At 42.6% G+C, this 17,723-nt stretch overlaps 1 protein-coding gene across 9 annotated transcripts in view; it reads right to left on the bottom strand.

Moving 5' to 3' along the window:
- Nucleotides 1-17,723, bottom strand: part of LOC113822415 (uncharacterized) — a 107,134-nt gene that overhangs the window by 37,651 nt on the left and 51,760 nt on the right. For 8 of the 9 annotated variants that reach the window (XM_070125148.1, XM_070125147.1, XM_070125146.1 and 5 more), the window contains 3 exons: nucleotides 15,714-15,939; nucleotides 12,176-12,309; nucleotides 11,656-11,738 (listed from right to left, as the gene is read on the bottom strand). In XM_070125148.1, the coding sequence (XP_069981249.1) occupies nucleotides 11,656-11,738; nucleotides 12,176-12,309; nucleotides 15,714-15,939 (443 nt within the window). Of the gene's footprint in view, nucleotides 1-5,610; nucleotides 5,874-11,655; nucleotides 11,739-12,175; nucleotides 12,310-15,713; nucleotides 15,940-17,723 lie in introns of those variants that run through there. The other variant, XM_070125154.1, reaches the window with a different exon arrangement.

Below are 17,723 nucleotides of genomic sequence, written 5' to 3'. Positions count from 1 at the left end.
CTAACCCGCGAGTGAGACAGAATGACGTGTACTTTCCGCCTACTCGGATAAATGGTTAGCAGTCAAGCTTCCTTAAACAGAGCAAAGCAGAAAACAAACAAAGCGGAGAGGCTGAAATGGAAGGCTTCACCCTAACAAACGCAGTCAAAACAACTCTTATGCAGTAGTCTTGTTTGTTTGTAAAAAGGCGGAAGAGAAAGAGAAAAGCTTTCACTATAACAAGCAAAATCAGAACACAATAATCTATTTGTTTGTAAAAGAAGAGAAATAAAATAGAAGTCTGTCTTACAAGAAAGTCAAAACATCACATATACAGTAATATATTTGTTTGTAAAAGGCGGAACAGAAGAAAGAGAAGAATCTTTCCCATAACAAACAAAAGTCAAAATACCACTTGAACAATATTTTGTTTGTAAAATGCCCACGGCCATCAACGCAGCCTCGGGATGAATAGGCCTATGGCAACAGGAAGGTGATCGACGACCTGTTTGGCAAAGAAACACCTGCCATGTCCGAGAAGAAAGCTAGGACAAGGGTAGGATGGAGGAAAAGGAAGTGGGGAAGAGGGGGAAGAGGGGGAGAGGGATAAAAGGGGGGGAGGGGGGGAGGGAGAGGGGGGAGAGGGGGAGAGAGGGATAGGAAGGGGAAGAGGGGGAGGAGGATAGAAGGGGGAGAAGGGGGAGAAGTGGAGAGGGGGAGAAGGGGATAGAAGGGACAGAAGGGAATAGAGAGAAATATAGCCGCGGATGAGAAAGATTTGGGAGAAGAAATACGGGAAAGGACGGCGTGTCGTACCTACTGGGCGATAACATTAGGCTTATGGCAGTAGAATGGATCTGATCGGAGAAACAGAAAAGGTGTGGAAAGGAGGCGGGAAGGAGAAGGAGACGGAAAGGAGGAGAAGTGAGGCGGAAAGGAGGAGGAAGAGGAAGAGGAGGAGGAGAAGGAGGAGGAAGAAAAAATAGGAGGAGGAGAGGAAGGAAGAAGAGGAGGAGGAAGAGAAAGAGGAGGAGGAGGGAGGAGAGAGGAGGAGGAGGGAGGAGGCTGGGGAGAGAGAGGAGGAGGAGGAGGAGTGCTGGGGAGAGAGGAGGAGAGAGAGAGAGGAGGCTGGGGGAGAGGGAGGGAGGAGAGAGGAAGGGAGGCTGGGGAGAGGAGGAGAGGAGGAGAGAGGCTGGGGGGAGAGGAGGGAGGAGGAGGAGGCTGGGGGAGAGGGAGGAGGAGGAGGAGAGGAGGAGGAAGGAAGAAGAGGAGTAGGAGGAGGAGGAGGAGGAGGAGGGGGAGGAGGAGGAGAGGAGGAGGAGGAGGGAGGAGGAGGAAGAGGAGGGAGAGCAGAAGGTTGGGAGAGAGGAGGGAGGAGGTTAGGGAGAGGAGGAGTAGGAGAGTAGGAGGAGGGAGAGAGAGGAGAGGAGGAGGGAGGAGAGAGAGTGAGGAGGGAGGAGGAGAGAGGAGGAGGAGGGGGAGGGAGCAGGGGGCAACAGCAGCAGCAGCGGGGAGTGAGGGTAGGATGAAGAGAGAAGGGAAGGAATCTTGCTCCCCAAAGATCAGGAGCGACGCAAACCTCGTTGATCCAACTCGCTTTTCCTCTTCCTCTTCTTCTCACGCGCGCACGCACGCACATATAAACATAAACATATACACTTTCTCTCTCTCTCTCTCTCTCTCTCTCTCTCTCTCTCTCTCTCTCTCTCTCTCTCTCTCTCTCTCTCTCTCTCTCGTAGCAATCCAAGGTGAACCGGGTGGAATATAGTAAACAGACGCAAGTGCGCATCTTTGTTGCTCGGGCGATCCCACTTACCAATTCTAAACATGCAACTCGCGAGGACAAAATCAAGAATACTGCAACCCGGAGAACCCAATCGCAAAACGGACGAGGCGCGCAACCTTGAGGACGAGCCGCCGACGGTGTTTCGTCTATTTCCTCTTTCGAAGAATTTTCGTAAACAAGCTACGCATATCCTCTCTCCTGTGCCCTTTGCTAAGCACTTCCAAGTCGATTTTCTGCTCTCATTTCTTATGCTTCCCCCGTCCCCATTTTCCTTCCCCCTTCTCCTTCCCATATCTTCAACGTCATTTTCCTCTACCTTTCCTCCCTCTCTTCCCCTTTCCCTTCCCTCCCTCCCTCCCCCTCCCCCGTCCTTCCCTCCCTCCCTCCCCTTTCCCCTTCCCCGTCCTTCCCTCCCTCTCTGATGCCGCAAGTCATCCCTTCACGCGGTCTCTCCCTTTCAACAAGGGTTCATCTTCTAACCTCTCTGACCATCAAGTTTTTTTTTTCTCTCTCTCTCTTCTCTTCCCGTCTACATTTTTTTACCGCGCTTCCTTTCATCGCCCTCGTCTCCTCACATTCGCAACAGCTTTGTTATCTCGTAAAGATTTCCATTTCAAACATTCATTGTAAGAATACTCGTAAGAATTCCCTCGCTTCCGTTTTCTTTTGCCTCGTCTTCACATCTAGCGAATATCCGAGGCAGAAACAAAACTTTCTTCCGTCTTGCCTTTGAGAAACGGCCGCTTTGGTCACACAACCGGAAAGTGTGCCGAGGGAGGTGGGCGTGTCGGCCAGCTGTGAACCAGACGGAATTACGAGCTTCCGAAGGGGTCACGCTTTCGGCTATCAGCTGTTCGACATGACAGTCACATTACCTGCTGAAAACACTGTAGCTTTAAAGTGGAAACTTATGAACTAAATGTACATCTAGGACCTCCTAGCCCCGGTACGTCTCTCAAATCCCCACGATCAACTTAAACACACAAAGAATCCACAATCGAATCACGAATACGGAGACAATACGAACACAAAACGAACTCGCTCACCCTGGATTCGAATCCCCTTACGAAACGCACATGCCCCCCTCACCCCCAAATTGATAAACGACCGAACAGCCCCACACTTCCCCTGAGATCAGAGCCGGTGCCCCGACCCCCAAATATCACAGAGCCGCGCAAACCAAGGTCTATATAATTAAATATACCTCGCTTATATCGACCTTGGCGCAAAAAAACTTCAGTCGCGCGACCAAGACAAGTCAACCGCCACCGCCTCGGCAATTAAGTCTACTCGCCACCCATTAGAGACGCGACGAGACGAGTCGCGACGACCATTAGCTATCCTTCCGCCGCTTCCCCTTCCCCTCCGAGGTATGGGAAGCCCCGCAGAGACGTCGCGCATTCCCTTCCTTCCGACTCCCCTGAACAGACTCCCCGATCCCTTAGATGAGCGAGTCGCGCTAATAATGGAGGGAAGACAAGGGAAGAGTGAGTGAGAGTTGGGGTTAAGAGTGACAAGGATGGAGGGAGTGGCATGTTTGGTCTTTAAAGCAGGGTCACGGAAGGGCAAGGATCCTGTAAGATTTATATTATCGGATTGTTGCTGCGTACGGAATTCGGTAGTGTGGTACATCTCACCCAACAATAAATATACAGGAAATAGGAAAGGCTTCGCGCCAACTCATTAGAGTAGCTTTGCCGTTGGATAACTCACACAAATGAGGGAGGAAAAGACATACTAACTGTAAGCACAAAATTCCCTTTAATCCTCCCCATGTGTATCCAACCCCGTTCAGTGTCGCCCATAAGCCCAATTTAGTGTCGTTGTTGAATTCGACGAGAGTAACACTATGCGACCGTATTCCCTTTGCAATGCAGTCAGGGTCCTCATAGTATTTCCGGATGTTGTACAAGACCGGAGAGTATCCCTGACGCGCAGAAACCCTACTAGTGCCGCGTGGCCAAATAAATCACATTCTGCACAAATTCACAAACACAAAGACACCTAACACGCACCAGGAAAAATATCGCTGTACAATAACACCCTAAAACAAAGGACGAAGCCCTCGGAATACATAATGAAAAGCCCCAAAAGGAATTTGAGCGTCGCCTCGAATATCAATTGTTCACAGAGTAAAGAGGGGCCTTGTGTGCGTTCAAGCGGAAATTGTCACGCACGTTGGCCGCAGGAGAGGCCGCTGGGTACTGTCCACACCTACGGATACGTCGACGAAGGAGCAATCAACCTGTTGGCTCCCGTTACACACCTGTTCGGTACAGGTTTAGACCCCCGGTGTTATAACAAGTGTCTCCCCAATTGTAAACGCATTTGTTAACACAGCTCGGGAGTTTAGTATGCTGACTCTATTTATTTATCTACACCCACAGGGCATAAGCTCTGTAAACAACTAATCTAATCAATTTCCCATTATCATCAATAAACCTGATCTCGTACAAAACCGACACTAAGCAAACACAATTTATAAACATCTTTCCTATAGAGGGACAAGAAAACCAGAACGAGGCAACCCGAGTGAGATCGCCCAAGTAAACTCGAGTGACCTGAAAGAACGACTATCGCTACTACCTGACCCTACATGAGAGAAAGGGGGGGGGAGGAGACGGGCGAAGGGGGGATAAGAATCTAGTCTAAGGTCATTATCAACCATTCGGCTTCCTGTTGGATTTACCTCCTCTGTGGTTTTCACTTCCGTCGTCGCCACAGAGACTCGACTTGGAAACGCTGTCAGTTCAACGCTCTTTTATTTACCTTTTTACTTTTTCATGTCTAAATTTAAGCCTTTGAAATCTTATCTCCCCTACGTAGCGAATCGACCTGATAACGAGAGATAGAGGAATAGACGCATCGTTCAAATCCACTTGAACCCTACGTCCTTTTCTGAAACGGTCGTTGTCGCTGCGGGATATAATGCCAGAAAAAATACCCTGTATCTGCACAACGGAGGGAAAAAATCTAATCCAAAACATCCATCGATTCGTGAATATACAGGACAAACATCTGCGACGTTTAGAATCTTGAGGTTTCCTTAATTTCAAAGCCTGGTCCTTCCTCCTCTATCCCTTCCTCCCAATCCTAAAACACACACGTGACTCCTCTAGGCAGTGATGTGAGCGCCTCCTCGTAATAACTGCCAAGGGCGTGAGTGATGAATCATCCTACCCGCCCTCATGATTCACGCCTACTACTGGGACGTGCCTCTGGCCCTGTGGACCGGCTCACGCTTTCAATAAATGATGTCAATATGAAACTGTAATCCCCGTCGCATTAAGCATAGGCGTCAATGATTAGAATACTGGGCCAATCATTCGGCACAAGTTAATCACATAATGTTTGTCTCGGTGGTTGATAAAATAGCTACGGTTAAGATAAGCCTCTTTCATATGGGAAACAATCGTAAGAATATAAGAAAATGAGGCAAATCAATACAATATGTTTATCAATTCATAAGTCCCGAGATCCAGGGGTGTGACACAGCCTGCTCATACTCAGGTCTGTATCCTGTACGTTATCACTGCCACTAAAACGCCGCTTTCAGAAAAACGTACTTATTACTCTTATGTATTCACAGTTCGCCTCGTAATTGGGTCATCATCATCACCTGCAGTTCAGCAAGGCTTTTCCGCGAGCGAGAGAAGGCACTAAGCCCTTGCCCTCGACGCTGCAGCTCCACATGCCTCAATTGATAACACATCATCTCTTGCCACGAAATTCCGAGCATCGCGGTGTCTGGCATTTCTGGTCGCCCCCCACACAATTTCACAAACACTTCCCTTTACACCAACCGGACGCACAACCCCAAGCACAAACTCGCATTTCACAATCACCTGTATGAGGGTTTTCTATCAGTCCATTCTCCTTCCGAGTCACTTGCACTAGATAAAACGGCATCCGAGTCCGGCGAACACAAGCCACGAGCGCCGCAAGACAACCAGGACTGAGTGAGTTCTGGCAGTCACTGACGCGAGTCGCGAGAGACGTTCAAGTTCGGCACCCGGGTCGTTGGCGGGAAACCTAGCGCACTTTTACGTCATTCGCGACGCGTTCCTCCGCCCCGGCACATGCAACGTTCTGCCATCTGTGCAACATACGAATGTTGCAGTGAGAGGGTCGCAGCAATGTTCCTTTTCGTAGACGCAGAGGATGTTCGCTCTAACGGGGTCCGCCGCGTGTTTAGAATACCGAGTTGCCAGCGCGTACCATATCCTCTAATATCTTTATTTTACGTTTTCATCCCTTTTCCTTTAATATTTCACCCTTTCCTGTGATTATGAGATTAAAAATTGATCAATTCCCAAACCTCTCTCTGCTACCTGAGTTCTACGAGCAGAATTTACCCATGCTTTTTCCACAACTATGCTGCGGTACTACGTAGGGGGTGAATGGGGGAGGGAGGGAGACAGGGAGGGAGGGAGGGAGGTGCGAGAGGAGAGGAGAAAGAGGCCGCAGACAAGAAAAGGTGACTCCAGTAGGGGGTACGAGAAAGCAGGCGGGAGGGTGGCGTTTTATTTGTGTGGTTACATTGCCCTCCCTCAAGATATAAATTTGCCGCGAACGTTCAGCTCTTGCCATCTCGGTCTCGAGGGCCGGCGCGTGGCGGCGGACAAAACGTAAGCATCGCAAAAAGTCTCATTCGTGCGCGACTGTTTACAAAATCAACTTCAAACCCACGCGTTCCTTACACACATTTAAAACTCCACAATAATACAGACTAGAAGAAATACGCAATTCTCCTGCAACATGTCTGATTAGCTGGAATATTGATTGCCATCGGTCGTCAGGCAAGTATTGGCAAGCCTCGGCAGGGCACGCGTGGTCGCCAGGTTGCCACAGTAGCGCGCTAAAAATGAATTTCTGCTCAAGAACCACCCGGCCAACCCTCGCGCCGGCCTTACACAACGCCTCTTCGTAAAGCGCAATTCTCCGTAAAATCGACCTTATGTACATCTGTTAAGTTTAATTTCTAATTTTAGCTTGGATGTTAAGCATGTTGACGTTAACTAACTGGTTTATACAACATACGTATTTCCCGGCAAAAATCGACCTTATAAACACAACGTATAAAATAGTCGTGAATTAGCAATACAAATTGTTTCAAAGTACATATATTTAACGGTAGAGATGATATTACGATTTAAAAAACATTCTTTCACGCATAATTCATACCGGACGCACTTCAATACTGCTATTTAGAGAACATTACCAATATAACAATCAAACTATGTCAAAATTCCGGAAAAAACAATGTCATGCGATAACCGAGATGCGCTGTTGCTTAAGATTACTGCTAACAATGACAGTCAGTGCATCTGTAGGTGTCTTCGCACTCGGGAAGTATTCCACTTATTTTAACAACCTCCCCCTTCCTCCTCCCTTTCTCTCTTACCCTCTCTCTCTCTCTTACCCCCCCCCTCTTTCTCTCTCTGTCTTACACCTCTTTCTCTCTCTTAGCTCTCTCTGTCTCTCTCTCTCTCTCTCTCTCTCTCTCTCTCTCTCTCTCTCTCTCTCTCTCTCTCTCTCTCTCTCTCACCCCTCTCTCTCTCTAATTTCCCTCTCTCTCTACTCCCCCTCTCTCTTACCCTCTTACCCCTCTCTCTCTCTCTACTTACCCCTCTCTCTCTCTCTCTCTTTACCCCTCTCTCTCTCTCTCTCTTACCCCCCTCTCTCTCTCTCTCTACCCTCTCTTACCCCTCTCTCTCATCTCTCTCTCTCTCTTACCCTCTCTCTCTTACTCTCTCTCTCTCTCTCTCTCTCTCTCTCTCTCTCTCTCTCTCTCTCTCTCTCTCTCTCTCTCTCTCTCTCTCTCTGCTCTCTCTCTCTCTCTCTCCTCTCTCTCTCTCTCTCTCTCTCTCTCTCTCTGCTCTCTGCTCTCTCTCTCTCTCTCTCGTTTCTCGTTTTCTTCTCGCCTCTCGCTCGCTCTCTTCGCTCTCTCGCTCTCTCGCTCTCTCTCTACCCCCTCTCTCTCGCTCTCTCTCTCTTACCTCTCTCTCTCTCTCTCTCTCTTACCCCCTCTCTCTCTCTCTCTTCTCTTAATTTCTCTCTCTTACCTCTCTCTCTCTCTACTCTCTCTCTTACCCCTCTCTTACCCCTCTCTCTCTCTCTCTTACTCCCTCTCTCTCTCTCTCTCTCTCTCTCTACTCCCCCTCTCTCTCTCTCTCTCTCTTAATCCCCCTCTCTCTCTCTCTCTCTCTTACCCCACCCTCTCTCTCTCTCTCTCTACCTTACCCTCTCTCTCTCTCTCTTACCCCTCCCTCTCTCTCTCTCTCTTACCCCTCTCTCTCTCTCTCTCTTACCCCTCTCTCTCTCTCTCTCTCTCTTACCCCTCTCTCTCTACTCCCTTACTCCCTCTCTCTCTCTCTTATCCCCCTCTCTCTCTCTCTCTACCCCTCTCTCTCTCTCTCTTACCCCTCTCTCTTACCCCTCTCTCTCTCTCTCTCTCTCTCTCTCTCTCTCTCTCTCTCTCTCTCTCTCTCTCTCTCTTACCCCCCGCATTCTCTCTCTCTCTCTCTCTTACCCCCTCTTCTCTCTTACCCCTCTCTCTCTTTACCCCCCTCTCTTTTACCCCTCTCTCTCTTTTACCCCTCTCTTCACCTCTCTCTCTCTCTCTTACCCCTCTTCTCTCTTACCCCTCTCTCTCTACCTCCTCTCTCTCTCTTACCCCCTCTCTCTCTCTCTCTTACCCCCCTCTCTCTTACCCCTCTCTCTCTCTTACCCCTCTCTCTCTCTCTCTTAGCCCCCTCTCTCTCTCTCTCTTATCCCCTCTCTCTCTCTCTTACTCCCCCTCTCTCTCTCTCTCTCACCCCCTCTCTCTCTCTTACCCCCTCTCTCTCTCTCTAATACCTCTCTCCTCTCTCTTACCCCTCTCTTACCCCCTCTCTCTCTCTCTCTTACCCCCTCTCTCTCTCTCTCTCTACCCCCCCTCTCTCTCTCTCTTATCCCCCTCTCTCTCTCTTACCCCCTCTCTCTCTCTCTTACCCCCCCTCTCTCCTCTCTCTGACTCCCTCTCTCTCTCTGCCCTCTCTACTCCCTCTCTCTCTCTTACCCCCTCTCTCTCTCTTACCCCCTTACTCTCTCTCTCTCTTACCCCCTCTCTCTTACCCTTACCTCCTCTCTTACCCCCTCTCTCTACTCCTCTCTTACCCCCTCTCTCTCTCTCTCTTACCCCCCCTCTCTCTCTGCCCCCCTCTCTCTCTCTCTTACCCCCTCTATCTCTCTCTCTTACCCCCTCTCTCTCTCTACCCCCTCTCTCTCTCTCTCTCTCTTACCCCCTCTCTCTCTCTCTCTCTTACTCCCCTCTCTTACCCCCTTACCTCTCTCTCTCTCTTACCCCTCTCTCTCTCTACTTACCCCTCTCTCTCTCTCTTACCCCCTCTCTTCCTCTCTCTCTAACTTACCCCCCTCTCTCTCTCTCTCTCTACCCCTCTCTCTTACCCCTCTCTCTCTCTCTTACCCCCCTCTTCCTCCCTCTCTCTTACCCCTCTCTCCTCTCTAATTTCCTCTCTCTTACCCCCTCTCCCTCTCTCTCTCTCTCTCTCTCTCTCTCTCTCTCTCTACCCCCTCTCTCTCTCTCTCTTAAATTTCCTCTCTCTCTCTCTCTCTTGATCTCTCTCTCTCTCTCTCTCTCTCTCTCTCTCTCTCTCTCTGGATCTCTCTCTCTCTCTCTCTCTTACCCCCTCTCTCTCTCTCTTACTCTCTTACCCCCTCTCTCTCTCTCTCTCTTACTCCCTCTCTCTCTCTCTCTCTCTCTCTCTCTCTCTCTCTCTCTCTTACCCCTCTCTCTCTCTCTTACCCCCTCTCTCTCTCTACTCCCTTCCTTCTCTCTCTCTCTCTCTCTCTCTCTCTCTCTCTCTCTCTCTCTCTCCTCTCTCTCTCTCTCTCTCTCTCTCTCTCTACCCCCTAATTTCTCTCTCTCTTACTCCCTCTCTCTCTCTCTCTCAATCTCCCCCCACTCTCTCTCTCTTTCTCTCACCCTCTCCACTCTCTCTCTTTCTCTCTCACCTCCCCCACTCTCTCTTTCTTCTCACCCCCCATCTCTCTCTTTCTCTCCCCCCCCTCTCTCTCTTTCTCTCACCCCCCCCCTCTCTCTCTTTCTCTCACCCCCCCTCTCTCTCTTTCTCTCACCCCCCCCCCCCTCTCTCTCTCTCTCTCTCTCTCTCTCTCTCTCTCTCTCTCTCTCTCTCTCTCTCTCTCTCTCTCTCCCTCTCTCTCTCTCTCTCTCTCTCTCACAAAATCATCTTTTCTTTGAATACATTGACATCTTTTCCATATACAAGAATTTCTACACCAAAAAAAAATGTATTTATTCTCTACATTCATTTTCTAATGCAATAAGCCATGTACTTATTCAGAATCTACACATTCAAAATTATTGGTTTATTATGTTTAATATGTAATTACCATTAAAACATCAAAGTTATCATTCTAAACCACTTGTATCTGCAATGTAATAAAACAATATATTTTCCTTCATTTTTGGTGTCTGTTAGCTTTGTTCTTCCCTTATTCCCTTCCTATTTTTTAAATGTGAATTTCCTTTGAGTTTGTGATATTTCCTTACTCCTAGAAATCCATTTCTCAATGACCTAGGACACTTTTTTTGTCTCCTTTGAATATGTGCTCCTTCCTCTACACAAACCATTCTTTTGCTTTCATTTACTGCTTAATATCCCAATGAGGTACCCTTCCATACACTCTTACATAGACAAATCCAGAGTTAAGTTAATGAAAAGTTAAGGTTATGATCAGAATTCAATTCTCACTCCTATACAAAAAATACAACAAACAATCCATAGCAGATCAAAATGCCTAAAAAACTAGCTAAGAATCTGAATATTACTTCTAAGAATTTAAGATTTACACTGTTACTCCCTTTCCTCCTTCCCTTCTCTATTCCACTCTCTCCTTTCTCTTTCCTTCTCACATCCCTTTCTCTCTCCCTCTGACTCACTTTCTATTTATCACTCTCTCTATTCCCTTTTTTCTCTATACCACTGTTTTCTCTCTATTTGATTTTTGTTCCAAATGGTTTTAAACTTTCTTTATTTCCTAAATTTTCTATTTTTTCTTTATTGGAGTTTTATTCTATCATCCTCATTTTCTCACTTACATAAAAGTCAATCTCCTTTCACAAAATGCAACTACTTACAGCAGGCATCTATCAGTCATCAGTAATTAAGGTTGTACATAAAACTTTCTTCAACAACTTTGGAAGCATCTTCATCAAGAACTGCTGAAATGGTACTTACCAGTATATATACTTGCAAAACTATCCGTCTTTTCTTTTTTCCAGACCTGAATAACTAAACATCTCCATCTGTCTCTCTGTCTGCTGGTCTGTGTCTGTCTGTTTCTGTGTCTGCCTATGTCCACCTGTTTCTGTTTGTTCCCGTCTATCTATCCTCCTCCATTTGTTTTATTGTCTCTGAGTCCTTCTGTCTTTTTGTCCCTGTTTGTCATTTTCATCTGTCTGTCTATCTGTCTCTGTGTCCTTGTGCGTGTGTCTCTGTCTGTCTGTCTGCATCCATCAGTCTAACGGTCTCTGTGTCCTTCTATTTGTCACAGTCTATCTGTGTCGCTCATAATGTCTTTTGTTTGCCTGCCTCTGGTTTCATTCTGTCTGTCTCCATGTTTACCTGTCTTGCAGGGTCTGTCTGTCTCAGTGTTCACTTGTTTGTCTGTCTCAGCGTTTGCCTTTGTGTTTGTCTGACTGTCTCAGTGTTTGTCTGTTGGTCTTAGTGCCTGTCTGTCTGTCTTAGTGCATAACTGTCTATCTGTGTCTGTCTGTCTCTACGTCCATCAGTTCGTCCATTCCTCGATCTGTTTATCAATCCAATATAAACCTAAAGTACATTAAAGCACAAGTAGGTACTCACTTCCAATCATCAAATTCTTCATCTGACGAATATGCAATGTAGGGATTGTTGGGTTTGCAGAGGCTTAAACGGCGAGTGCTCTCCTGTCGAGGAACATTAAATGCATTAAGTGATAATTCGGATCTCTGTCTTGGCATGAGAAATAATACATACAGGAATCCCACTTCAGTCATTAAAAGAAGTGTTCTGATGTAAGTGTAATGCTTTTATGAAATGATATGCATCTAAATAATAATCTACATGGTTAATAACTAAAGGCAATTAAAAATGTTCTATCTTTCTCAGGCTAACTGAAGGCTTCTTTTAACTATATCCAGACTATCAAGTAAAGCAAGGGATACTATAAAGTTGTCCACATTACTATCAGTAACAGATGATATATAAAACACAAGAGCTGTCACTAGTTATGCCATTGCAATTTCTTAGAGGTTATAATACTTGATTTCTCTATTTCTGGAACTTTTAGCGTATAAATGTAAATGCAACAATTACCAGAAGTGGTCATAAATATATTCCTCACCCTTAATTTTGATGGTGTATCACTCCCACTAAAGTAATCACTGGTCAACCTTTCTCGAGTGTCTGCCTCTTTGAAGAATTCCCGAGCGGACACAAATCTCTCCGAGTTTGGTGACGAGGCAACAACCGTTTCACCTGTTACAAGAAATAATAAAAGACATGGTAAAAGACCGGAAAAACATAATGGAAAACAATATTGTCCCCTTCATGAAAACTTATCATACTTATTAAACTACAACATTCAAAAGCATTATGCAAGTAATGAAAAAAGGAGTGGCATTCGGGATAAAAACAAAGAACTAGGATAATAATTCCTGCGTGAAGCCAGAAAATTTCCTCTTAACAGTGTAGCTTGACATTCTCCATCATCAAAAAGTAAAAGATAAATAAAGTAGACATGAAAGAGTCTTCTTAGGACTGGTGCGACCACACAAGACATGGATGGAGAATTTGCTCCGACATTGGAGACTGATATCATACAAAGATAATGGGACTCATTTCTGTCTGTATTCCTGATGATCATGTGTATTGAATTGATTTTTAAGTATGAGATGGTCACATCATTACTGAAGCACCCATCATCATCATCCTCATCATCATCCTCATCATCATGATCATCATCATCATCATCATCATCATCATCATCATCATCATCATAAAAATAACAACAATAACAATAATAACAATAATTATACTAATAATAATTCTTCTTCCTGCAAATTCAGGTAATGGGATAAACATGCCAGGTCAGGTAGACCTAGTAATTGACTTCTTGGTGGCTAAATACTTGTGAAGCCATCTAAACGAACACAAAATTAGACAAAAACAACAACAACAAAACACATACTAGCATACAGTATATGTACCCAATGTTTTTTGTAAAATATTATAATATAGAAAAGGATATCTGACCTGTATTGCCAATCATACCATTATACTATCTATGGTTGCAAGTATGACATTAATTCCAGCCTTATGATAGAAGAACTTTATCAAATTTTAAAGATATATCAAATAAAATGAAGTAAAAAAAAAAAAAACGGCCTCCTAGGCTTTCCCAAAAATCACAACAGAAAGCTTTTTTCTACCTTCTGCAAGTCAAAAGGTCAACATTCATTCTCCTTCTACAGGATTCACTTTCTTCAAACAAAAATTACCATTTGTGCAAAATTATATATACACAAACAAAAGAACACTTTAATAACAAATGAGAAAAGCTAAAACAGATGTTCTCTAGCACCTATTTTCTTGTGATTGCAAGGAACTAGGAGTTATTATATATTTTAAGCAAAATTGATTATCTATTCTGAAAATATCAAAAATTATCCAGACTGAAGTTTAGCAAGACTAAAAATACATGTCGTTATTACAAACACAAGACTAATTACCTGCATCAAGAGTTATATTACCATATAATATTTTACATCAAATTAATATTATCCATTTCCTCTTTTCAATACATGTTATTAAGAGATTATGCCATGTTCTTTTTCATTTTTCCTAATTTTGTGAAACCAAAAGCTAGGTATATCCTTCAAAAGCATGCTAACTTCACTCACTATCAGGCTTTATTGAAAATTCAATTTCAGTTATTAATCTTTTAAATTATATATATATATATATATATATATATATATATATATATATATATATATATATATGAAAGTCTAGGTTTCCTAAATGATATAGATTTGTCACTGGTATGGAAAATTTTTAATCCACAAGCACTATTATGGTTTTTTGTGTACTGCTTTGCATAATTTTGTTGGTAGCTTCCCAAAAATTCAAGGCATCAGAGTAAACAGGTGGAAGTCAAGTAGGAATAGGCATCGACTCATTATTCATTAAGCACTTCTACATATAAACAAATATTAAAACTAATCCAAAGTGGAACGTTTATGAGTACATGCACAACAGGCTTCTACAGGTGAACATACCAACTAGAATATTACAGAAGTACACCAAACATTTGGCATCACTTTTAAATATCAAGTGCACTTAACCCCTCTGCAACGGTGATGGCTATAGCTATCATGAAACAAGAGCCATTGACTTGTAAACGAGCCATTACTTGCTGCGGGTTGGCCTTGCTTTACATAGCTTCAGCTTAGCCACAAAGTCTAGATTGCTGCGTAATATTATATAACAATTATGGTTAAACATCCTTAAATACAGATAAATCTGTTGCCAATAGAGCACCAATAAAAAATCACGTTAAATATATGTGGTGTTTTCAAATACAAATATGTACTGAAATAATGTTACATACATTTACAGACAATGATACTTCATGCTTTCCAAACTCTCATGGAAATCAGAATATAATTCCTTCTACTAAGGAAATATACTAAGATTAGTCAGTATTTTTGATTTTCATTGAGTGAAAATTTTACTTCCAAATATACTTATACAGTCAATAAACATAATGGACATCAATATGAAAACATAATTCTGATGAACCATATTTATTGCTACAAATGTAGAAACAGTATGAATGAAAATTAATATCTACAATATACAGATGTGTATTTAACTCATTTCATCTATATCTTTGGCAAGTATTTCTCCCTAAGATATAATCAAAACAGTCAAATAATCTCTTGTATTGCAAAGATATTTATTCTCATGCATACCTTTTCTACAAATAATTTCATCTGATCAAACTGACTAAATTCAGATCAGCTACAGCAATTGGCAATTCTTATACTTATTTTATACTCACATACCATTTTGAGTTTACACGAAGACCATTACAATAAGACCCATGGTTATGATCTCCTCTTGAATTGAATTTAGTTTAGTTTACAACTGCAGTTCCATCGTTAAAGTGACAACAATTGCTGAATGCATAACAGTTTGTGAGTTATTATACTGGCGATGTGCTTTGTTTTACAATTATTTACAAAAGAAATACACTGAGCAGCTCTGGGCCCCAGGCTGCACACTAATAAGCAAAGGCCAATAAACCTCCACTTTGTATATTTTATCAAGATAAAGCTTGGACCAATTCCTTATTTGATATTAACCGTCACTGAGGTCTACTGGCTCCACCTTACCAGAAGACAGGAAAGGGCTAAAGGATCACCTGATTCACAGATCTATGGGCTTAGTAAGTTTGCTACAGAAAATTACTATTTATTTATTTAACCTAAAACTGAACACCTGTAAACAAATACACATGCTAATGATATTACCCTGACACCTACATATGCTAATATAACAGACTGATGACTATAATTGCTGGTGACATGAGACTGACAAATGACTTTGCAAAAGACGTGCAATTAATAGCTGTACATGCTAGAGGGCGAGTTTTGACAACAAAGGGTTTGGCAAGAATTATACAAGCAATATCTGAAACTGCACATCAGGGTGGAGGAAAGTGTGTAAATATTTAATGTAAGTGTCCATAAATAATATAATTTCTTAATAAATCATTAAACCACAAAAGAAAAGCCTCGATAATAAACACTCCAAATTATCAGCATTACTTACAACAGTTCATACTCTAACCTTAACTAGAAAAAAAAAACATTTACCTGTGAGACTCCCTTCTTCAAAGCCTGATTCAGATGATTCTACAATTGCAGGTAGCGAGGTATTTTTGGTCGGAGTAAAGAATCCCAGCACACTGTTCCGGACAGTTTCCGCGATGCCTCCTATGCCTCCATTTGCATCCACCTGTGTTGCAGCCTGACTTCTGGAGTCCGTTGTGGTCCGATAGGTGGTCGTCTCTCTGCTCTCACTTGATGTTACAGTTGTCTCCTGAAGATGAAATATTGAAATTAATGAAATGATCATGCTCTTCCACATTCATGTCCGTAAAATACTACTCAAAAAGCTATTCCAATCATGTGACGTTCTCAAAACCAATAACTTCAGAGCAATGAAGTATTTTTTATATCTAAATTATCATAGATACTTTCATCTAAAAAAATTATGAAATCTATATAAATTAACATTCATTTTCAATTTTAGTCTTCTAGAATATTCTTGAAAAATTGAAAAAAGTATATCTACAATAATAATTGATTCTTATGAGATTTAATAACAGAAAAATCTGCTCTTGGAGTATTTCACTCTACATAAAATTTGTATTTCAAACCTTAAAACAATTCAACATTCATAATCATCATCTTGAACAAATGCTCACATACATAAGCATAACTTCATCCCAACAACAAGACCCTTTTTCCTGACACTCACAGACTAAGACAGACAGACAGAGGCACAAACAGAGACATACATAAAGCAGACAGACTCAAGCAGAGCTACAAATGCACATATACACACACTGATAAACAGAAGTATACACACCCAAATCTATATATGTACACATGCACTCACCCCCAAATCCATTTATGTATTCACACATGCACAGTGCACACATACCCACATGCACATCCTCCCGCCCTCACTCACATTTTTCACTCACTCACTCACTCACAGACCATATACTTCTTTTTTTCTAATTAAGAGCAAATCATTTGATTTCATCTAAATTTCATATACAAAGCTCATAAAACAAAATAAGGACTGCATATCCTAATTTAGGACTTCACTACTTCACATCTGTCATATTAAAAACTGACTTAAAACAAATTCTATAATTCAGAAATAAATACATATCTTCTACCTATCCACTTAAATAATGTACTAAGGTATCGTATACTATAATACAAAGGGAAACATAGGGAATTTTACTTTTTCTTGTTATTCTAAATGTCTCATACTCCATTGGCCAAGTTCAGTGGTGATGCGGTCTCCGCACATCATGTTCAAGTAAAAACAAACAAAACTACATGTATATCTCAAGATAGAGCTTGCAAAAACACAAGTAATTCATCATCAAATACAAAACCTGTGATTATTTATCATTATAAGTGATATATCAAATGAAGTATCCATAACACCAATAATTAACCATTAAATAAGAAACCAGTCCAAACACTATCTTCTCGAATATACGCAGTGGAGTATTGGTCTTTGCAATAGGTGGAAAAACACAGGTGCTATTTTACTTAAGACCCATTCTGAACAATTACCTTCCAATACTCACAAAACTGGTAATTTCTCTCACATACCTCATAACTTTGTTATTATCAAGTTGCGGAAGAAAAGTTTCTTATTCTCATTCATTCTATCCATTAAACAAAAAATCCTCAGTCTCATTCTATCCAACAAATGTAAAATACCATCAGTTTCATACAAACTAATGTATTACAAATACATTACAATAACTAGAAGCGTGGCTATATAGCCTATCTCTGACCAGAAGGTTGTTTTGATTAAATTGTCTAAAAAGTCTGTCTGTTCTCTTTATCTACTTATATTTCATATTCTAAAGAGGAAAACTTTAAATTGGAAACGTGAAGAGTGAGACATAATCTAAGGAGGGTTATGGCTGGATGGACCTAATTGCACTACAGAAATGTTTATGCTAATCACAAATAATATTATGAAACACTTGCATATGTACATTAAGGCATGAATCTGAATTGATAATTCCACATAGGAAGATAACTAATCCTTGGCACATAAATCACATG

The sequence above is a fragment of the Penaeus vannamei genome, chromosome 9 (assembly GCF_042767895.1).
Source record: "Penaeus vannamei isolate JL-2024 chromosome 9, ASM4276789v1, whole genome shotgun sequence".
Lineage (NCBI taxonomy): Eukaryota > Metazoa > Arthropoda > Malacostraca > Decapoda > Penaeidae > Penaeus > Penaeus vannamei.
The sequence above is the reverse complement of the archived record's forward strand: the minus strand, read 5'-3'. Positions and strand labels throughout refer to the sequence as shown.